At 52.5% G+C, this 24,934-nt stretch overlaps 1 protein-coding gene across 1 annotated transcript in view; it reads left to right on the plus strand.

The window, feature by feature from the left end:
• The window catches only part of LOC142921717 (protocadherin Fat 1-like), a gene marked incomplete at its 3' end in the record, with an annotated part of 54,666 nt that overhangs the window by 16,737 nt on the left and 12,995 nt on the right, over positions 1 to 24,934 (plus strand). Inside the window, exons 6-8 of the mRNA XM_076063032.1 lie at positions 17,072 to 20,434; positions 20,573 to 20,697; positions 24,470 to 24,683. Of these exons, the coding sequence (XP_075919147.1) occupies positions 17,072 to 20,434; positions 20,573 to 20,697; positions 24,470 to 24,683 (3,702 nt within the window). The remainder of the gene's footprint in view (positions 1 to 17,071; positions 20,435 to 20,572; positions 20,698 to 24,469; positions 24,684 to 24,934) is intronic.

Below are 24,934 nucleotides of genomic sequence, written 5' to 3' on the forward strand. Positions count from 1 at the left end.
AATACACTACAACACGTTTAGAGACCCACACACACTACACCACGTTTAGAGACCCACACACACACTACACCACGTTTAGAGACCCACACACACACTACACCACGTTTAGAGACCCACACACACACTACAACAAGTTTAGAGACCCACATACACTACAACACGTTTAGAGACCCACACACACACTACAACACGTTTAGAGACCCACACACACACTACAACACGTTTACAGACCCACACACACACTACAACACGTTTAGAGACCCACACATACACTACAACAAGTTTAGAGACCCACACACACACTACAACAAGTTTAGAGACCCACACACACACACTACAATACGTTTAGAGACCCACACACAGACACTACAACACGTTTAGAGACCCACACACACTACACCACGTTTAGAGACCAACACACACACTACAACACGTTTAGAGACCCACACACACACTACAACAAGTTTAGAGACCCACACACACACTACAACACGTTTAGAGACCCACACAACACACTACAACACGTTTAGAGACCCACACACACTACACCACGTTTAGAGACACACACACTACACCACGTTTAGAGACCCACACACACACTACACCACGTTTAGAGACCCACACACACACTACAACAAGTTTAGAGACCCACATACACTACAACACGTTTAGAGACCCACACACACACTACACGTTTAGAGACCCACACACACACTACAACACGTTTAGAGACCCACACACACACTACAACACGTTTAGAGACCCACACACACACTACAACAAGTTTAGAGACCCACACACACACTACAACACGTTTAGAGACCCACACAACACACTACAACACGTTTAGAGACCCACACACACTGCACCACGTTTAGAGACCCACACACACACTACACCACGTTTAGAGACCCACACACACACTACACCACGTTTAGAGACCCACACACACACTACAACAAGTTTAGAGACCCACATACACTACAACACGTTTAGAGACCCACACACACACTACAACACGTTTAGAGACCCACACACACACTACAACACGTTTAGAGACCCACACACACACTACAACAAGTTTAGAGACCCACACACACACTACAACAAGTTTAGAGACCCACACACACACACTACAATACGTTTAGAGACCCACACACACACACTACAACACGTTTAGAGACCCACACACACACTACAACACGTTTAGAGACCAACACACACTACAACACGTTTAGAGACCCACACACACACACTACAGCACGTTTAGAGACCCACACACACACACTACAACAAGTTTAGAGACCCACACACACACTCCAACAAGTTTAGCGACCCACACACACTACAACACGTTTAGAGACCCACACACACACTACAACAAGTTTAGAGACCCACACACACACTACACCACGTTTAGAGACCCACACACAGACTACAACACGTTTAGAGACCCACACACACACTACAACAAGTTTAGAGACCCACACACACACTGCAACACGTTTAGAGACCCACACAACACACTACAACACGTTTAGAGACCCACACACACTACACCACGTTTAGAGACCCACACACACACTACACCACGTTTAGAGACCCACACACACACTACACCACGTTTAGAGACCCACACACACACTACAACAAGTTTAGAGACCCACATACACTACAACACGTTTAGAGACCCACACACACACTACAACACGTTTAGAGACCCACACACACACTACAACACGTTTAGAGACCCACACACACACTACAACACGTTTAGAGACCCACACACACACTACAACACGTTTAGAGACCCACACACACACTACAACAAGTTTAGAGACCCACACACACACTACAACAAGTTTAGAGACCCACACACACACTACAGCACGTTTAGAGACCCACACACACACACACTACAACAGGTTTAGAGACCCACACACACACTACAACACGTTTAGAGACCCACACACACACTACAACAAGTTTAGAGACCCACACACACACTACAACACGTTTAGAGACCCACACACACACACACTACAACACGTTTAGAGACCCACACACACACTACAACAAGTTTAGAGACCCACACACACACTACAGCACGTTTAGAGACCCACACACACACACACTACAACAGGTTTAGAGACCCACACACACACTACAACACGTTTAGAGACCCACACACACACTACAACAAGTTTAGAGACCCACACACACACTACAACAAGTTTAGATACCCACACACACACTACAACACGTTTAGAGACCCACACACACACTACAACACGTTTAGAGACCCACACACACACTACAACACGTTTAGAGACCCACACACACACTAAACAAGTTTAGAGACCCACACACACACTACAACACGTTTAGAGACCCACACACACACTACAGCACGTTTAGAGACCCACACACACACACTACAACACGTTTAGAGACCCACACACACACTACAACAAGTTTAGAGACCCACACACACTACAACACGTTTAGAGACCCACACACACACTACAACACGTTTAGAGACCCACACACACACTACAACACGTTTAGAGACCCACACACACACTACAACAAGTGTAGAGACCCACACACACACTACAACACGTTTAGAGACCCACACACACTACAACACGTTTAGAGACCCACACACACGCTACAACACGTTTAGAGACCCGCACACACGCTACAACAAGTTTAGAGACCCACACACACACTACAACAAGTTTAGAGACCCACACACACACTACAACACGTTTAGAGACCCACACACACACTACAACATGTTTAGAGACCCACACACACACTACAACACGTTTAGAGACCCACACACACACTAAACAAGTTTAGAGACCCACACACACACTACAACACGTTTAGAGACCCACACACACACTACAGCACGTTTAGAGACCCACACACACACACTACAACACGTTTAGAGACCCACACACACACTACAACACGTTTAGAGACCCACACACACACTACAACAAGTTTAGAGACCCACACACACACTACAACAAGTTTAGAGACCCACACACACACTACAACAAGTTTAGAGACCCACACACACACTACAACACGTTTAGAGACCCACACACACACTACAACAAGTTTAGAGACCCACACACACACTACAACAAGTTTAGAGACCCACACACACACTACAACACGTTTAGAGACCCACACACACTACAACACGTTTAGAGACCCACACACACACTACAACACGTTTAGAGACCAACACACACTACAACACGTTTAGAGACCCACACACACACACTACAGCACGTTTAGAGACCCACACACGCACACTACAACAAGTTTAGAGACCCACACACACACTACAACAAGTTTAGCAACCCACACACACTACAACACGTTTAGAGACCCACACACACACTACAACAAGTTTAGAGACCCACACACACTACACCACGTTTAGAGACCCACACACACACTACAACACGTTTAGAGACCCACACACACACTACAACAAGTTTAGAGACCCACACACACACTACAACACGTTTAGAGACCCACACAACACACTACAACACGTTTAGAGACCCACACACACTACACCACGTTTAGAGACCCACACACACACTACACCACGTTTAGAGACCCACACACACACTACACCACGTTTAGAGACCCACACACACACTACAACAAGTTTAGAGACCCACATACACTACAACACGTTTAGAGACCCACACACACACTACAACACGTTTAGAGACCCACACACACACTACAACACGTTTAGAGACCCACACACACACTACAACACGTTTAGAGACCCACGCACACACTACAACACGTTTAGAGACCCACACACACACTACAACAAGTTTAGAGACCCACACACACACACTACAATACGTTTAGAGACCCACACACGCACACTACAACACGTTTAGAGACCCACACACACACTACAACACGTTTAGAGACCAACACACACTACACCACGTTTAGAGACCCACACACACACTACACCACGTTTAGAGACCCACACACACACTACAACAAGTTTAGAGACCCACATACACTACAACACGTTTAGAGACCCACACACACACTACACGTTTAGAGACCCACACACACACTACAACACGTTTAGAGACCCACACACACACTCCAACAAGTTTAGCGACCCACACACACTACAACACGTTTAGAGACCCACACACACACTACAACAAGTTTAGAGACCCACACACACACTACAACACGTTTAGAGACCCACACACACACTACAACACGTTTAGAGACCCACACACACACTACAACAAGTTTAGAGACCCACACACACACTACAGCACGTTTAGAGACCCACACACACTACAACAGGTTTAGAGACCCACACACACACTACAACACGTTTAGAGACCCACACACACACTACAACAAGTTTAGAGACCCACACACACACTACAACAAGTTTAGATACCCACACACACACTACAACACGTTTAGAGACCCACACACACACTACAACACGTTTAGAGACCCACACACACACTACAACACGTTTAGAGACCCACACACACACTAAACAAGTTTAGAGACCCACACACACACTACAACACGTTTAGAGACCCACACACACACTACAGCACGTTTAGAGACCCACACACACACACTACAACACGTTTAGAGACCCACACACACACTACAACACGTTTAGAGACCCACACACACACTACAACAAGTCTAGAGACCCACACACACACTACAACAAGTTTAGAGACCCACACACACACACACACTACAACAAGTTTAGAGACCCACACACACACTACAACACGTTTAGAGACCCACACACACACTACAACAAGTTTAGAGACCCACACACACACTACAACAAGTTTAGAGACCCACACACACACTACAACACGTTTAGAGACCCACACACACTACAACACGTTTAGAGACCCACACACACACTACAACACGTTTAGAGACCAACACACACTACAACACGTTTAGAGACCCACACACACACTACAGCACGTTTAGAGACCCACACACACACACTACAACAAGTTTAGAGACCCACACACACACTAAAACAAGTTTAGCGACCCACCCACACTACAACACGTTTAGAGACCCACACACACACTACAACAAGTTTAGAGACCCACACACACACTACACCACGTTTAGAGACCCACACACACACTACAACACGTTTAGAGACCCACACACACACTACAACAAGTTTAGAGACCCACACACACACTACAACACGTTTAGAGACCCACACAATACACTACAACACGTTTAGAGACCCACACACACTACACCACGTTTAGAGACCCACACACACACTACACCACGTTTAGAGACCCACACACACACTACACCACGTTTAGAGACCCACACACACACTACAACAAGTTTAGAGACCCACATACACTACAACACGTTTAGAGACCCACACACACACTACAACACGTTTAGAGACCCACACACACACTACAACACGTTTAGAGACCCACACACACACTACAACACGTTTACAGACCCACACACACACTACAACACGTTTAGAGACCCACACATACACTACAACAAGTTTAGAGACCCACACACACACTACAACAAGTTTAGAGACCCACACACACACACTACAATACGTTTAGAGACCCACACACAGACACTACAACACGTTTAGAGACCCACACACACTACACCACGTTTAGAGACCAACACACACACTACAACACGTTTAGAGACCCACACACACACTACAACAAGTTTAGAGACCCACACACACACTACAACAAGTTTAGAGACCCACATACACTACAACACGTTTAGAGACCCACACACACACTACACGTTTAGAGACCCACACACACACTACAACACGTTTAGAGACCCACACACACACTACAACACGTTTAGAGACCCACACACACACTACAACAATTTTAGAGACCCACACACACACTACAACACGTTTAGAGACCCACACAACACACTACAACACGTTTAGAGCCCCACACACACTACACCACATTTAGAGACCCACACACACACTACACCACGTTTAGAGACCCACACACACACTACACCACGTTTAGAGACCCACACACACACTACAACAAGTTTAGAGACCCACATACACTACAACACGTTTAGAGACCCACACACACACTACAACACGTTTAGAGACCCACACACACACTACAACAAGTTTAGAGACCCACACACACACTACAACACGTTTAGAGACCCACACATACACTACAACAAGTTTAGAGACCCACACACACACTACAACAAGTTTAGAGACCCACACACACACACTACAATACGTTTAGAGACCCACACACAGACACTACAACACGTTTAGAGACCCACACACACTACACCACGTTTAGAGACCAACACACACACTACAAAACGTTTAGAGACCCACACACACACTACAACAAGTTTAGAGACCCACACACACACTACAACAAGTTTAGAGACCCACATACACTACAACACGTTTAGAGACCCACACACACACTACACGTTTAGAGACCCACACACACACTACAACACGTTTAGAGACCCACACACACACTACAACACGTTTAGAGACCCACACACACACTACAACAATTTTAGAGACCCACACACACACTACAACACGTTTAGAGACCCACACAACACACTACAACACGTTTAGAGCCCCACACACACTACACCACATTTAGAGACCCACACACACACTACACCACGTTTAGAGACCCACACACACACTACACCACGTTTAGAGACCCACACACACACTACAACAAGTTTAGAGACCCACATACACTACAACACGTTTAGAGACCCACACACACACTACAACACGTTTAGAGACCCACACACACACTACAACAAGTTTAGAGACCCACACACACACTACAACACGTTTAGAGACCCACACAATACACTACAACACGTTTAGAGACCCACACACACTACACCACGTTTAGAGACCCACACACACACTACACCACGTTTAGAGACCCACACACACACTACACCACGTTTAGAGACCCACACACACACTACAACAAGTTTAGAGACCCACATACACTACAACACGTTTAGAGACCCACACACACACTACAACACGTTTAGAGACCCACACACACACTACAACACGTTTAGAGACCCACACACACACTACAACACGTTTACAGACCCACACACACACTACAACACGTTTAGAGACCCACACATACACTACAACAAGTTTAGAGACCCACACACACACTACAACAAGTTTAGAGACCCACACACACACACTACAATACGTTTAGAGACCCACACACAGACACTACAACACGTTTAGAGACCCACACACACTACACCACGTTTAGAGACCAACACACACACTACAACACGTTTAGAGACCCACACACACACTACAACAAGTTTAGAGACCCACACACACACTACAACACGTTTAGAGACCCACACACACTACACCACGTTTAGAGACACACACACTACACCACGTTTAGAGACCCACACACACACTACACCACGTTTAGAGACCCACACACACACTACAACAAGTTTAGAGACCCACATACACTACAACACGTTTAGAGACCCACACACACACTACACGTTTAGAGACCCACACACACACTACAACACGTTTAGAGACCCACACACACACTACAACACGTTTAGAGACCCACACACACACTACAACAATTTTAGAGACCCACACACACACTACAACACGTTTAGAGACCCACACACACACTACAACACGTTTAGAGACCCACACACACACTACAACACGTTTAGAGACCCACACACACTACACCACGTTTAGAGACACACACACTACACCACGTTTAGAGACCCACACACACACTACACCACGTTTAGAGACCCACACACACACTACAACAAGTTTAGAGACCCACATACACTACAACACGTTTAGAGACCCACACACACACTACACGTTTAGAGACCCACACACACACTACAACACGTTTAGAGACCCACACACACACTACAACACGTTTAGAGACCCACACACACACTACAACAATTTTAGAGACCCACACACACACTACAACACGTTTAGAGACCCACACAACACACTACAACACGTTTAGAGCCCCACACACACTACACCACATTTAGAGACCCACACACACACTACACCACGTTTAGAGACCCACACACACACTACACCACGTTTAGAGACCCACACACACACTACAACAAGTTTAGAGACCCACATACACTACAACACGTTTAGAGACCCACACACACACTACAACACGTTTAGAGACCCACACACACACTACAACACGTTTAGAGACCCACACACACACTACAACACGTTTAGAGACCCACACACACTACAACACGTTTAGAGACCCACACACACACTACAACAAGTTTAGAGACCCACACACACACTACAACAAGTTTAGAGACCCACACACACACACTACAATACGTTTAGAGACCCACACACACACACTACAACACGTTTAGAGACCCACACACACACTACAACACGTTTAGAGACCAACACACACTACAACACGTTTAGAGACCCACACACACACACTACAGCACGTTTAGAGACCCACACACACACACTACAACAAGTTTAGAGACCTACACACACACTCCAACAAGTTTAGCATCCCACACACACTACAACACGTTTAGAGACCCACACACACACTACAACAAGCTTAGAGACCCACACACACACTACACCACGTTTAGAGACCCACACACACACTACAACACGTTTAGAGACCCACACACACACTACAACAAGTTTAGAGACCCACACACTACAACACGTTTAGAGACCCACACACACACTACAACACGTTTAGAGACCCACACACACACTACAACACGTTTAGAGACCCACACACACACTACAACACGTTTAGAGACCCACACACACACTACAACACGTTTAGAGACCCACACACACACTACAACAAGTTTAGAGACCCACACACACACTACAACAAGTTTAGAGACCCACACACACACACTAAAATACGTTTAGAGACCCACACACACACACTACAACACGTTTAGAGACCCACACACACACTACAACACGTTTAGAGACCCACACACACACACTACAACACGTTTAGAGACCCACACACACACTACAACACGTTATTAGGGGCAGCGCTGTCACCAACCCCTCAGCGTGCCGCCGTCTCCATCCCGTGCTGCTGCTAACGGCCCCATTTGGTGCTGTCCGCTCTCACCACTCTGCAGGCAAGTGGCAATGTAACTTTCACCACTAACTATCACTAACTACTATCACCACTAGCTACTATCACCACGACAGCCACCACTACTATTACTACCACCACGACTATCACTAGTACCACCACTACTGCCAGCACTACTACCACTGCTACTGCATTCGACGATGTGTCTACTACAGGGGGTGTGCGGTCTCTATATATGTAATGTGTATGTGGTCTCTATATCATGGTAACAATGTGTGTTCATATTCTTGGTTCTTTCGTTAAAGTCGCGTAGACGCAAAATAAAATATATTTCACGACGTTTCGATCGCAACACAAGCGATTGTCATCAGGCGAAACAGAACCCAGCAGTATAGAACAGCTGAACTAGGAAGAACACAGCGAGAACGCTGCTACCACAACGGGTTGTATATGTCAGCTGTGTCAATGGGCGAGATTATGGGGAGAGAGATTAGTGAGAGATGAGCGTGTCAAAGTCAATGAGCTTCCGTCGCCGCATGAGAGCACACCGTCGCCTGCACAGCGGTAGCGTTAACGGGGGATTGGCACTGTCGATGGGAGAGAGGGAGAGCGATTGGGGGAGATTACCAAGCGAACGTCAAGTCTGTGGAGCACAAACTGGCCAGGCCTGCGCTGTGAGAGGCAAGCGCGTCAACCACCGCAGTAGTGGCCGTGCCAGGTGAGACACGCGCCCATCGAACGGTAAGAACCATTGATGCATCGAGGCAAAGGGAGCAGAGGTGGCGATGTTAGTGAGAACCCCAGCCCGTTAATGCAAAGTGCATCCCACAGGGCAATGCAACTCAGTCGGAGGTAACGGCCAAACGGCAGGAAGGTTGGAAGCATCACAGCGAGTTATTACTTTACCCGGTTCATAACGTCCTTCCAATGATTGCTCGGCTTATGCCCATCTCCTCGGTTGAAATTGTTTCTGTGTTTATATATCTGGACGGCTTGATGGACAAATCTCGATGGTGGCCCAAAGGTTTGCGGAGTATCTTGGTCTCGGAAAACACAATATCGTGCAAGCCCACAGCGTTATAACAATGATCAGCCACGGCAGAGGTATTGGTTCTGCAGTGTTTCAAATCTGCCTTGTGTTCGCGAACACGGTCCGAGACACGTCGTTTCGTTTCCCCAATGTCACTGCTGCTGCAGACACAACTTGGTTTGTAGACACCCGGGTATTGCATGTCAGGAATGACATCCTTAACAGATGTGATCAATCACGGATTTTGTGTATTGTATTGATTCGTACCTGGATCTTGTGTATGTTTAAGATTTTGGAAATCTTTTTGGTAACACCTGCTATGTATGGCAAGGTGATGGTTTTAACTGGGTGCTCAGATGGTTGTCTCCCCATGGTTTGGGATACAGCTTTGTGGATTGTGCGGCCTGAATATCCATTCATCTTGAGGGCCTTGTGTACGTGCTCCGGCTCACTGGCTCGGTGATGTTGGTCGGAGATGCAGTGTTGCCCTACAGTGTAGTGATTTGATGGGGGAATTCTTCTGGGCCGGATGGTGTTGGGAATCAGGCTTTAGAAAGGAACCCGTGTGGGTGGCTTTCCTGCAGACGCAATGTCCCAATGAGCCATCAGGCCTCTCCTCGATCAAAACATCCAGGAATGGTAGCTTATCGTCATTCTCCACTTCCATGGTGAATCTGATGGATGGGTGTATGGAAATTATGTGGTTGAAAAAATGGTTCAGTGCTGGCAGGCCATGCGGCCAAATGACGAAAGTGTCATCTACGTATCTCTTCCACAAGGAAGGACGTAGGGTGGATGGCTGGATGGCATCTGTTTCAAATTTCTCATTGAAAACATTTGGTACCACTGATCAGGGAGAACCCATGGGGGTACCTTCATTTTGTTTGTAGAATATGTGTGTGTGGGGGGGGTCTCTCTATAACAGGGGTCGGGAACCTTTTTGACTAAGAGAGCCATGAAAGCAAAAAATTTGGAAATTTATTTCAGTGAGAGCCATATAATATATTTTAAAAGTGAATTCAACTAAATGTCAGTATAATAAGCCTCTGAATTTATTCTTTTAAATAATGTTGTTATAACACTCACCATTAATGCGACTTCTGGTGCTGCATGGATTTGCTGATGTCTTTGTAGTCGGGTTGGTACTTGGTGAGGTTAAGCTTCATGCAAGCGTTGAGGCTTTCATCCGTTAAACGTGATCGTAGGTTGGACTTGATGTTTTTAAGATGTGAGAATGACTGCTCACATGCATACGTAGATCCAAACATGGGCAATACAGCAATACTCACACGCTGCAGTGTGTGGTATGTGACAGGAAGCGCGTTCCAAGTTTTGAGAATCAGCTGGTCTTCGGGTTGGAGTTTTTTCATTTCTGTCCACATGTGCTTGCTCGCCAACTCCGCTTTCTGTCGTGTGATTCTTTCCAAATCTTCATTCAGTGACTTGAACTTATTCACCCACATGTCTGAGGCCTTCAGGTCAGCCACTTCTGCTTCAAAATCTCTGACGGAGACACCAGGGATGTAATTCAGGTCGGCTGTGTTCAGTGAACACTCGTTTGGATGGGTGATGAACTTAAAAAGACGAGTGTGCTCACGAAATTCTCCAAAGCGTGCTTTGAAGGACTGTAGGAGACTGGATGTGCAGCCAGCTAGCTGGTGGAGATCAAGGTTTTGAATGGGCTCACTTGCTGTGCATGCATCTTTAAATTGGCTCAGTTTTTCAAAATGTAGTAAACGACCTGTTTCAAGATCCGTGATGAAAAGCTCCAGCTTGTTTTCAAAAGCAAATACAGCTTGTTGAAGGGATAACACTGTATTTCCAATGCCTTGCATTTTCACGTTGAGCTGATTCAGATGTTCAGTCAGATCTACGAGATAGTAAAACTTGAGGAGCCACTCGGTGTCGGCTAGCTCAGGATGCCCGACGCCTTTCATTTCAAGGAAAGTCCGGATTTCGTTCAGGCAAGCCGCAAAACGGCTAAGCACCTTCCCTCTTGACAACCAACGCACATTGCTGTGCAAAAGCAGACCAGGATAGTTATTTACAACTTCATCCAGCAGTGTTTTAAACTGGCGATCATTTAAGGCTCGGGCAACAATAAAGTTGATCACACGAATGACCAGCGACATCACTTCGCCAAACTGCCTGTCACACATCTGAGCACAAAGTGCCTCCTGGTGTATAATGCAATGGAAACTTAGGATGGGTCTATTTTCATGTTCACGGAGAAGCGCCACAAATCCTTTGTTTTTCCCCACCATACACGGAGCACCATCAGTACACACTGAGAGAAGTTTATCCATAGGTAGACTTTTTTCTTGAGCAAACTCCATGAAAGACTTGAATAAATCCTCACCTCTTGTGGACCCTTTTAATGGCAGAACAGCAAGACTTTCTTCGCGCAGTGTGTCACCAACAGCATATCTTGCAATCACGCTGAACTGCGACAAATGGCTCACGTCTGTTGACTCATCCAAAGCCAGAGAAAAGAACGGCGCTGCATTTATGTCCTTCACTTGCGTTTCCTCCACTTTGTTTGCCATCACGATGGTATGATCATGAACAGTTCTTGCCGACAGAGGCATGTCTTGTATCCGTTTGATTATCTTGTCTTTGTTCGGAAGATCATCAAAAAGTTCATTGGCTACATCCAGCATGAACGTTTTAGCATACTCGCCATCTGTGAATGGTTTTCCGTTCCTCACTATTGCTAAAGAACCAGCAAAGCTAGCCGAATTATAGTCACCTTGCCGGGTCCATACGCGGAGTTGCTGCTGGCTAGCTTGCACCCTGCTCAGAAGCTCTTGGCACGCTTTCTTTCTGCTGTCTCCCGCAGGGTATTTTGATGCAAAGGTAGCATGGCGCGTGTCGAAGTGCCGCTTTACATTCGACCGTTTCAACGATGTAATTTTGTCATTGCAAATTAGACACACCGCAGAACCCGCTCTCTCCACAAAGGCGAATTCTTCGGTCCGTTCGTCCTGAAATGTACGATACTCGTCGTCTTTTTTTCTTTTCGCCATCTTCGTCGAAGGGTCAGCTTTGAGCTAATGACCGAGCAGACGCAGTCTCAGACTGATTCAAAAGGGGGCGTTTACCTGTTTTACCCAGCAACGGCAAACGTAGGCCAGTATCATCCAATTAAAATAATGGACAATTGCTCCTGCAGCCCTGAACAGGACATGCGCAGTGAAAAATAGATGGATGGATTAAAACAAGTGAGAATATTTTGTTTTATCTGCGAGCCATATGCAATCATCAAAAGAGCCACATCTGGCTCGCGAGCCATAGGTTCCCGACCCCTGCTCTATAATAATAATGTGTGGTGTGTGTGTGTGGTCTCTATATAAATAATAATGTGTGGTCTCTATCATAATGTGTGGTGTGTGTGGTCTCTATACAGGTGGTCCCCGACTTACGACGGTCCGACTTACGATATTTAGATGTTATGTGGGGGCTAGTGCCCCCCTCCCCACTCCCCATTACGTGGGGGCTGATCTCACTCACCACGAGCAGGGGGGGGGCGCCACGTCTAATGGGTGGGGGCTGGTACCCCCCTCCCCCTCCACGCGCGGGGGGGGGGGTGTTTGCCTCCCCCACCCCCGTCCCCTCCGCGTTTGTGTCTCTCGGACCGACATAGCTAGCGGCTGGCCCAGCCCGCCTAGGGGTTGATTAGGCGCCGCGTGATTCCCCCACTCCGTGTGGCCTAACCGCGTGGATGACGTAATGGTTTGACTGGCCGGCTGTTTAGAGTTAATTAATTACTTCTGCTAAGCCATTGTGTCAACAAGCCAAGGTGCTCGGAATCAATAATTAATTACTCTCTGCGCACGCTCGCGGGCGCGTTCAAGCGTCCCTCTAATTAATTATTTATTTGTGCGTGTGCGCGTCTTGCCTATGCCGATTAAAGTCACCCACACACCGTCGTTGCGCCGACTGCTGTCCCACCGCTCTTCACAGATGCACACATGGCACCACGCGTCACAGCGTCAGTCTGTGCTGAGATTTATTTCCCGGAGCGAATAGTGAACCCCCGTTTATGGCCCCCTCCAGCCAGCACCCTTCCTCCTATCACTTACCCGTCGCAGATTGCGTCTATCCCCCAAGCTCGAGCTGACTGAATTGGCCCCCCTTTCCCGTACCCACTCACCTCTTCAGCTGCCCGATGGGGGCTGGGGAAGATGCTCGCCTCGGGGACTTTTTCTGGCCGACCGTTTCCAGCTCCACCCTGCAGGCGTCGCACGGACGCTGAGGACGGCTGGTCTCTCCCGCCGCTCCAGAAGAACTCTGATTCAATCCACCCCTCCGGCCCCCTTATGTCTCCAAAGCCCCTTAACCCCCGGGTCACATGACGTCATCCTGCGCATCCAATCGAATCCTCTTTGCGGCCGCTTTGAGCGCTCTGGCCGTTGGGTGGGGGGGGGGTCGCGTCATCCCCCCCCCTTCCCATTGTGTCTGTGCCTGCGTTCCTCGCCGTTGACTCATCGATAATCCCCTCGTTCCCTCCAACTTAAGTCAACTTCTTATCTGCCTAGGGGCTTTTCCCTCCCACCCCACTGTTTACCCTGCCGCTGGGTACTGGCTGAAGGTCCCACCCCCCCATGCTGTGTATGCTTCATCACGGCCGGCCTGTAAAGCTCTATGCCCCCTTCTTGGGGGGGGCGCCATATAATCCGGTCTGGGGGGCTCGGCCAATTTCCTGGTCCGGGGAAACCGTGGAACATCCCTGCTAGTGGGGTCCTCGGGTGAAAACCCATCGCACCAGGTGATCCCTCCTCGCGACCCTACGGGGGTGCATGCGGGTGTTTAGTGGGGCGTGCGTGCGTTCGTGGGATGGGGAGGGGGGTGCGAGTAGAGGGTAGAGCCGGCGGAGTTGCTCCGCTGTGGTGGCACCACAGTTACGATGGCGATAGCAATATGACAAAATAGCAAAATATTTTTAATTTTGCGCGGCAGGCAAACGCAGCAGCGTGCTACGAGGTACGAGACTGTAACTTGATCATCGCCATCCTCCTCTTCCAACAACTAAGTTAATGTGGCCATCAACCTAACATCGTTCAAGTGTGCAGACGACGGACAGAATCTTGGTGAGTCCAGTACAATATGATACGTTACGATACGTTCAATGCGTGTATGATAACATAGCTTTAGCGATTTCATTTTAGGGTTACTACGATACATACGTTTAATGCATGTTAAAAGTTTTTATAGCAGATAGGATTGTTTCCTGAAAACACTTTCTATGAAATTGCAGTTCACATAGGTAGGCTAAGAATTTACCTTGTTTTTTACTTTGAATTTTACTGTGCAATACAGTATTGTAATTAATAAATACATACAGTATATAGTTTATACAGTACGATACTGTAAATTGCTCTGTTTTGCTAAACTATCACCATTCTTTAAGACTCCTGGGTAGGCTTAGGCCATTTTCGCATTACGATATTTTCGACTTACGATGGGGTCGTGGTAACGCATCTCCATCGTAAGTCGGGGACTACCTGTATATATAATAATGTGGTGTGTGTGGTCTATATGGGGAGCGGTAGTGTAGCGGTTGTCGCGCTGCGCTATGAACCCAGCGACCCGGGTTCAATTCCCGCTCACGGCCAACACCATCAGTGACGATTATCTAAACCGATCCTGGGCCTCCCCTAGGTCGACTCAGCCTCAAATGAGTACCTGGTGCGGTGTGTAGTAAACATCGCCACTGGGGAGACAAAGGCGGTCGGGTGTGGTTGCTGGCCACCCACCCCCTCGTGTACCGTTACCGGCCTTCGTAGGCGCTCGCAAACAGCACTTGCCCCTACAGTCTGTTAAGGCTACACGGGGGGGTCTTTGTCTCTCTAACCTATACAATTAATTTTATCGTCTGTCTGTGTCCGTCTGCGCACGCGTGCTTGCGAGGGATTTGGCTACCAAACCGTGGGGTTCACGTGAGAAATGTTTCTGCCAGGAAGCACGCCGTGGGCAAGCGCTGTGCCGTCTTCCCGTCGCTCGCATTCAAAAGAGTTAAAGTTGAGTTGTGTTGGCGATTTCCATTTAAATATTTAGTTAGGTTTGCGGCTATCTATTTATTTATTTATTTCCCCACGCGCCTCGGCCCGGAGACAACGTCATCAGCTGCGCGCACGTGCACAACGCTCGCACGGTTGGCCCCTGCAAGCTCTCACGCACCATCGACGGAGGCGTGCGTCCTTTTTTATTCGCCTGCACACTCTACAGGCAAGTCGCACACATTGGTATCGTAAGCATTTATATAATTACACTTTGCACCGCTGGCAGGGGTTGCCCCTAGCAATGCACACACGATCGGCACACATTTTCATTCGCGTTAAAACTGCAACAAAAACGCACACAACACGCTGAGGTTGAATGTCCTCTTCTCCCCACTCCACACCAATGCATCCTGTTACTACTATAGAGCCCCTAGATATTATTATTACTGCGCTTAGATAGTATTATTGTAGCGTGGCCGGGGGAGCGGCCCAGCCCACACCCTACCAAGGTGAGTGGGTCTCTCTGGTCTCGCAGTGGGTGGGTTTCTGTGGATCTCTGTGCCTGTAGAAACGTGCCTTTTCAAGTATTTGGCTGCTGCTGTAATTATAAATGTCCACGAGGTGACGACGACGATGATGAGCCACTTTGTTGAGCTATCGTTCACGACAGCCAATTCGCTTCTCAAAAAGCACTACCCGGTAGCTCAGCGGGGTGCCTTACCTGGCAAAAAAAAATAGTTTGGTTTGTGTTTGGTCTTGATCTGACATGTTAGAGGAGGAGGAGGAGGAGGACCGACACCCCATTGGGAGCGCCAGACTTTGGCGTCGCCCACCTCTCCGACCGCGGCTCCGTGTCGTCGGCGGCTCTCGGGCGCAGAGCCTGACGCCCAACACGATGGCCTCGGCGCTCCTCCCGCTGCTGCTCCTGCTGCTGCTGCCGCCGTGCGGGAAATGCCTCGACGGGCAACGGGGCCGGCCGAAGCCCGCCCTGCGCTTCACCAGCTTGTCCTACAAAGCCACCGTCTACGAAAACTCCGCGCCCGGGACGTACGTGGAGAGCCACGACAAGATGGGGATCCACGTCGGCCGCTCGGCCCCCGGGGCCCGGTACGCCGTCGTGTCCGGGGACGAGGGGGCCGCGTTCGAGGCCGAGGGGCTCGTCGTGGGCGACTTTTGGTTCCTGTGCGTCCGCACGAGGGGCGTGCCGTTGGACCGCGAGGAGCGCCACGGCTACACGCTGGGGGTGAAGGCGTTCTCCGAGAACAGCCGCGGTTCGGCGTCCGCCACGGTCTTCGTCCAGGTGCTGGACCGCAACGACCTGAATCCGCTGTTTTCGGCTTTGTCGTACGCCGCGAGCGTCGCCAACGACGCGCCGGCGGGCACCACGGTCCTACGTGTCGCCGCCACGGACGCCGACGAGGGCCCCAACGGGCGCTTCAGTTACGCCCTGGCGTGGCGCTCGGACGCGTTCGCCGTGCACCCGACGAGCGGCGCGGTGACGCTCGCCAGGAGGCTGACGGAGCCCGGCGACGCGGGGCTGCACGAGTTCAAGGTGATGGCCGTCGACGGCGGCGGGCTGAGCAGCTCGGCGCGTGTCGCGGTGAATGTGAGCCGGGCGAACGCCCACGCCCCGCGCGTCACAGTCGTCGCGACCCGCGGGCAAGGGGCGCCGTTCGCCGACCCCGCTGCCGCGTACGCGGAGCTCGCTGCGGTGGACCGCGACGCCGGCCCCGAGGGGGAGATCGTCGCCGTGGAGATCGTCGCCGGCGACCCCCTCCGGGCGTTCTCTGTCGCCCCGATGGACGGCGCCGGCCCCGCCTCGGCCTACGCGGTGAGGCTCTCGGGGCGGCTGGACTGGGCGGACTTCCCCTTCGGGGTGAACCTCACCGTGCAGGCTCGCGACGGGGGGAGGCCGCCCAGGCACTCGCGGCCCGTCACGGTCACGGTCCGGGGGGGCGGCGCCGCCGGCGCGTTCGAGCGGAGCGTCTACGCGGGCGCCGTCGAGCGGCGGTCTCCGCCCCGCGCCGTCGTGCTCGCGGTTCGAGCCTCTTGCGGCGCGCGGGGCTGCCGGTACGTCGTCCGAGGCGGCGCCGATGGCGACTTCTTCGCCGTGAACCCCGCCACCGGGGTCGTCTCCGTCCACGGGTCCCTGGTGGCGGTCGACAGACGCCGCTTCGAGTTCGACGTCGGCACCGACGCCGGCCCGGGCGTCGCCGGGGTCGCGATCGACGTCGCGGACTACAACGCCCACGCCCCGGTCTTCGAGCGGCCCAACTACTCCGCCTCGTTGAGCGAGGACGTCCCGGCGGGCACGTTCGTGCTCATCCTGCACGCTGCCGACGACGACGAGGGGGACGACGGCCGCGTGACGTACGGCCTGGTGGAGGACGAGCCTGGCCCCTTCGCCGTCGACCCCCGCACGGGCATCGTCGTCACGACGGGGCCGCTGGACCACGAGGAGATGGCGGGGGCCTACCGGCTGCGCGTGCGAGCCTCGGACTGGGGGACTCCGTTCCGCCGGGAGGCCGAGGCGACCGTGACGGTGAACGTCACCAACATGAACGACAACGCGCCCGTCTTCGAGTCCGTAGACTGCGTGGGCGAGATCCCCCGGGACCTCCGGCCGGGTGAGCCGATCTTCACCGCGTCGGCCATCGACGCCGACGAGCTCCGGCCGGTGCTCTACGGCATCGCGTCCGGGAACGAGGGCGGCTTCTTCGCGCTGGACGGCGCCCTCGGCGTCGTGACGCTCGCGCGCTCCCTCGCCGATGTCGCCGCCGGGCCGGCGGGGGCCTTCCGCCTCGGCCTCACGGCCACCGACGGGGAGCTCTCGGCGGAGACGGCGTTCCTGAACGTCTCGGTCGTGGACGCCGCTCCCGGACGGGTGCCGTCATGGCGGTGCGTGGAGACGGGGATCGCCCGGAGGATGGTCGCGTGGCTCCACCGGGCAAACCAACGGCGAAACCGCCCGCGCCCCCTCGCCGCCGGCGCCGTCAATCGGCACGCGCCGGCGTTCGCCGCCCCGGCGGTCGCCGTGGAAGTCCGCGAAGATTTGCCAGTCGGGGCCGAGGTCACCCGAATGGAGGCCACGGATCCGGACGACGGCTTCGAGGGGAAGCTGCTGTACGCCCTGACGGACGACGGCGGGGCGAGCGGCCTCGCCGTGGACGCGGAGACCGGCGTCGTGAGGGTCCTGGTGCCGCTGGACCGCGAGGCCACCGCCTCCTACCTCGTGAACATCGTCGTCCGCGACCTGGGCACGCCGCGGCGCTCCGCGAGCGCCACCCTCCGGGTCGTCATCTTGGACGTCAACGACAACCGGCCGGAGTTCTCGCGGCGCGCCTACGAGGCCCGGGTGCCGGAGAGCACGCGGCCGGGCCGCGAGGTGCTCCGGCTGGAGGCCGCCGACGGCGACGCGGGCGCCGCGGGCGCCGTGCGCTACCGTCTGCTGTCCGACACCGACCTCTTCCGCGTGGACGCTGAGACGGGCGCCGTGGAGGTGGCGGCGCCGCTGGACCGCGAGCGGCGCGCCGAGCACGCGCTGCTGGTGGAGGCGTCGGACCTGGCGCCGGAGGAGAGCCGCCTCTCCTCCGTCGCCGCGGTGACCGTGACGGTGGAGGACGTGGACGACCACGCGCCCGCGTGCGCGCCGGCGCCCCTCCGCCTCCGCGTGCCCGAGGACTTCCCGGTGGGGGCCGTCTTCGGCTGGCTGGACGCTCGCGACCCCGACGCGGGGCCGGCCGGGGAGGTGCGCTACTCCCTGCCGGGCGAGGACGAGGACGGCGGCACGTTCGGGGTGCACGAGACGAGCGGGGCCCTGCGTCTGGCGCGGCCGCTCGACTTCGAGAGGCGGCGCCGCCACGACCTGACGGTGGCCGCGCGCGACGGCGACCCCGGGGGGCCGCCGCCGGCCGCCTGCCGGGCGACGGTGGAGGTGGTGGACGTGGACGAGAACGACCACGCCCCGCGATTCGCGGAGTTCGCGGCGGCCGCCGCCGTGCGGGAGGACGCCCCCGTGGGCGCCGTCGTCGTCACCGTCACGGCCACGGATGAAGACCGGGGGATCGACGGGGAGGTGCGGTACTCCCTCGTGAATGAATCCGGCCTGGGCGTCTTCAGCATTCATCCAGAGAATGGTAAACCGCACCTACTCCCCCCCCTCCTTCCTCCCTTCCCCCCCCCCATCCTCCTCCTCACGGCTCACGACGCCGACTGACGGCTCACGCCGGCGCCCGTCTCTGCCGTGTGTCGTGCACGGCGCTCCGCGCCGGCAGGGATGATCATCACGGTGCAGCCGCTGGATCGGGAGACTGCTGACAGCTACTGGCTCACGGTGCGCGCGACGGATCGCGGAGTCGTCCCTCGCTTCTCCACACTGCACGTCTACGTGGACGTGCAGGTACGGAAACTCACACACACGTACACACACACACGTATATACACACACACACGTATACACACACACACGTATGCACACACACGTATACACACACACACGTATTCACACACGTATACACACGTATATACAACAACAACAACAACCGCCATTCGCCACTAAGTGGCGGTGACGTCACCACGACGCTTGTGCCAGGCTATGTGCACCCTGAGGCCACGTGAAGTGTCGAACGCCCGCTGGCAGGAGGTCACGGGGCAGACCCAGGTGCCACGGGTCGACTGACTGAGATGACTGGCTGATGCACCACCTGTACCCCCTACTGTGCCAACCTGCTGTGCTTGAGCCACTCGGCGCTCCGCTCGTTGTTGTGAGCGTCGCTCCTCCGCCCTCCGTTGTTGTTGGATGGCGACTACCTCCAACTGCCCAGTAGCGTCCTTCACGAGCCTCCTCCACAGAGGCCGATCTTGACACCGTTGGTACCAGTCATCGGCAAGTCCACTCAGCTCCACGTCCTCCTGTACCACATCACACTATCTCTTCTCTAGCCCGTGCCGCGCCCGTTTAGCCCCCTCAATCCGGCCGGACAAAAGCTGTTTTGGCATGCGGTGGCTGGGCATGTGGGCTACATGACCCAGCCATCGCAGCCTTCCCCGCCGGAGGAGCTCACCGATTGGACCTTGCCCAGATCTTTCCAGGATTTGTGAGCTCCTCACACAATCCAGTCTGGTTAAACCCAGGATGGATCGTAGGCAGGCCAGCCTAAATGTTTCTAACCGGCGAAGATGTTTCATTAGGGGGGTCCACGTTTCGCAAGCGTAGAGAAGGGAGGGAATGACCGTGGCCGAGAAGACCTGAAGCTTAGTGCGGAGCGACAGACCAGGTAGCTTCCACACAGCGTTACGCAACCGATGAGTCCTCTGCTGTTAAACTGGAGCCAGTCATAAGCACACTGCCCAGGTATGGGAAACTCTCCACTCTCTCCACAACTGCCCCATCACCGATTGGGAGTTGTGGGGGTGGAGTGTCCGATGGTACAAAATACCCAGGCAGGTGCTTAGTTTTGGTGGGGCTGATGGTAAGGCCCCACCTCTTAGTGGCACGCTCCAGTCTCAGCAGCAGCGTCTCCAACTCCTCCTCTGAATGAGCAGCTATTACCAAATCATCAGCATACATAACGTGGTTGAGCAATAGGGAGCCATCCCTTGACCGCACCCGGGCATCGATCAGCCTCTCATTATATCTGTACCATATGGAAATTCCCTCGGTACAGCTATTGAAGGCTTCACGAACTATGTGGTCAAAATAGATGTTAAATAATGTGGAAGCCAGAGGACATCCCTGTCGCACCCCAAGGTGTACAGGGAATGGCTCTGACTCCCGGCCACGTAATTTTACCCGGGCCCACTCACCATCATGAAGGTCCTTAATGATCGTGAGCAGAGGGTCAGGTACTCCAAAAGCAGGAAGAACAACCCAGAGCCCAGGCCTACTGATGGTATCATAGGCCTTGACCAGGTCAATAAAGCAGATATGTAGGTCTTGTTGGAATTCCCTACACCTCTGCTGTAGCAGACGGACAGAAAATATGGCATTTGTGCAGGACCGCCCTTTCCTGAAACCGCATTGGGGCTCTGCAAGCCTCTCCTCAGCGTGCCTGGCAAGGCGATGCTGAATAATCCTTGCCAGGACCTTTCCCGGCACACTGAGGAGTGAGATGCCCCTGTAGTTGTTACAGTCTGTGCGGTCCCCCTTCTTAAAAAGGGGGACCACCAGGGCATCCTTCCAATCCTGCAGAACCCGTCCAGTGGTCCAGATCGTTGTTATGATGTCATATAGGGCAGTCTGTGCATAAACGCCACCCTCCCTCAGCATTTCGCTTGGGAGATCATCTCTGCCCGCTGCCTTTCCTGGTCTCAGACTCCGGATTGCCTTCAGGACTTCCTCAACAGATGGCACCTCAGCCAGCCACTCACAGGGGGTGACTTCTTCCAATATTTGAGGCACCGCAGCCTCAGCAGGGTCATCCTCACTTTGTGCCACGATGTTTTTCTGGCTGAGGGATTTTCCCTCCCCCAGGACCTCACAGAAATGCTCAGCAAATCTGAAAACCTGTTCCTGGGGGTCGGAGATTGGATCACCGTTTTTTCACCTAATGATGGTAATAGGTGTGGCGCTGCAGGTTACTTTTTGATGGAGTTAAATAGAGATTTGTGATCACGGGCCACTGAGGCAGACTCCATCTCCTCAGCAACCCGCGACCACCACCCATCCTTGCAGTGCCTCACGGCTCTCCGAACCTCCGAGCGAAGGCTGCGGTAAGTCTCCTCATTCTCTGACGTGGGATTCTGTAGCCGATGACAGTGGGCCTGTCGCTTTTTCTCAATCATCCTGAACACCTCCTCTGTCAGCCAGGGTCTCTGGGGAGGTCTGGACCGTGTACCCAAAGCAGCCATTGCAGCTGCATGAGTCACAGTCCTAAACCTCGCCCATTTACCCTCGACATCAGGAGTCGGGGACGATGCCAATCCCAGCCGCAAGCGATGATGAAATTCTCGCTTGCAACTTTCATCAGATAACTGAGACCAGGCCACTTTAGGTTGGAAAGGGGTCCTGGGTGTACACCCACCACCGGAGTGGAAGAATGGCAGGCGCATCTTACAGATGACTAGTCGATGGTCAGAGGGCAGATCAGCTCCACGGTAGGTCCTGGTGTCAAGGACGAGGGCTCACATCCGCTGGTCCGTCACTATGTAGTCCAGCAGATGTTCTTGCTTGGACCCGGCATGCAACCATGATGTTGTGTGGATGCGCCGATGCCGGAACAGCGTGTTGGTAATTACAAGCCCATGGGCTGCACAAAAATCTAGCAGCCTCCTACCGTTGTTATTGAGCTGATCTGGCCCATGCCCTCCAGTCACTCCATACCAGGTGCCAGTATCATGACCAACTCAGGCATTGAAGTCACCCAACATGATGACTCTATCCCGAGGGGCCACTTTAGCCAGCACCTGTGACAGGAGGTCATAGAAGGCATCTGACTCATCGGCTTTGCCTGCATCCCTCCACGGATGTTCATCTTCGGTGGGGGCATAAGTAACCACGACCACCATGCCTTGCCTCCGGTTGATGGGAAGGCCAGCCCAAAGTAGCCTGGGGATTACAGCTTCCCACACCTCACCGCCACGCTCCCACACCCCCTTCATTTTTTTGTTCAAAAGAAGAGGCACACCCTGTTGTTTGGCAGTCTGCTGCCACGAGTAGAGGACTGTCCACCCCTCATGGTGGCAGGAGCCAGAGCCGGTCCACCGGACCTCCTGAATGCCACATAGATCCAGGTGGTACCGGTCCAGCTCCCGACAGAGGAGTGGCAGCCTCTCCTCCGCTGTGAGCATTCGAATATTCCACGTGGCCACCCGTAGTGGCTTTTCGTTGTTTCTGGAGGACACACACACGTATACACACACACACACACGTACACACACACACGTATACATACACACACGTATACACACACACGTATACACACACGTATATACACACACACACGTATATACACACACACGTACACACACACACGTATACACACACACACGTACACACACACACACACGTATACAAACACACGTACACACACACGTATATACACACACACACGTACACACACACGTACACACACACAAGTACACACACACATACACACACATGCGTATGCACCGCTGCATTTTAAAACGACACACAATGCGAGTACCGTGTGTCTCTCCCCCCCCCCCCCCAGGACGTTAACGACAACCCCCCGCGGGCATCGCGTCCGTGGTACCAGGCCGCGGTGGCGGAGAACTCCCGTGGGGGCGTCAGGGCAGTGCAGGTGGATGCCTGGGACCTGGACAACGCCGCCGCCATGTCCTCCAACGATGCCCGGGGCAGGGGCCTCACGTTCAACATCGTCAGCGGAGACCCACAGGGATTCTTCACCATAAACAACGCGACAGGTGGGGGTTGGTGGTGGTGGAGAGCAAATCCAGAACATTTACAATTATAGTGTAGTGTAGAAAGCAAATCTATAACATTTACAATTATAATGTAGTGTATAGTGTACACTACATTATGCACGACACAACTATACACTACAGAATGTGCCAATTCGTTACTAGTACAGCACTAACCGGTGTGTTGGTGAGCAAATCCAGCAACATTTACTATCCACGTTGGCCCCCACCCCACCCCACTGCGTGCGTGTGCC

Source organism: Petromyzon marinus, unplaced genomic scaffold, assembly GCF_048934315.1.
Source record: "Petromyzon marinus isolate PM22_M1 ecotype Great Lakes invasive population unplaced genomic scaffold, UKy_Petmar_22M1.pri1.0 PM_G_Scaffold_86, whole genome shotgun sequence".
In the NCBI taxonomy this organism is placed as follows: Eukaryota; Metazoa; Chordata; class Hyperoartia; order Petromyzontiformes; family Petromyzontidae; genus Petromyzon; species Petromyzon marinus.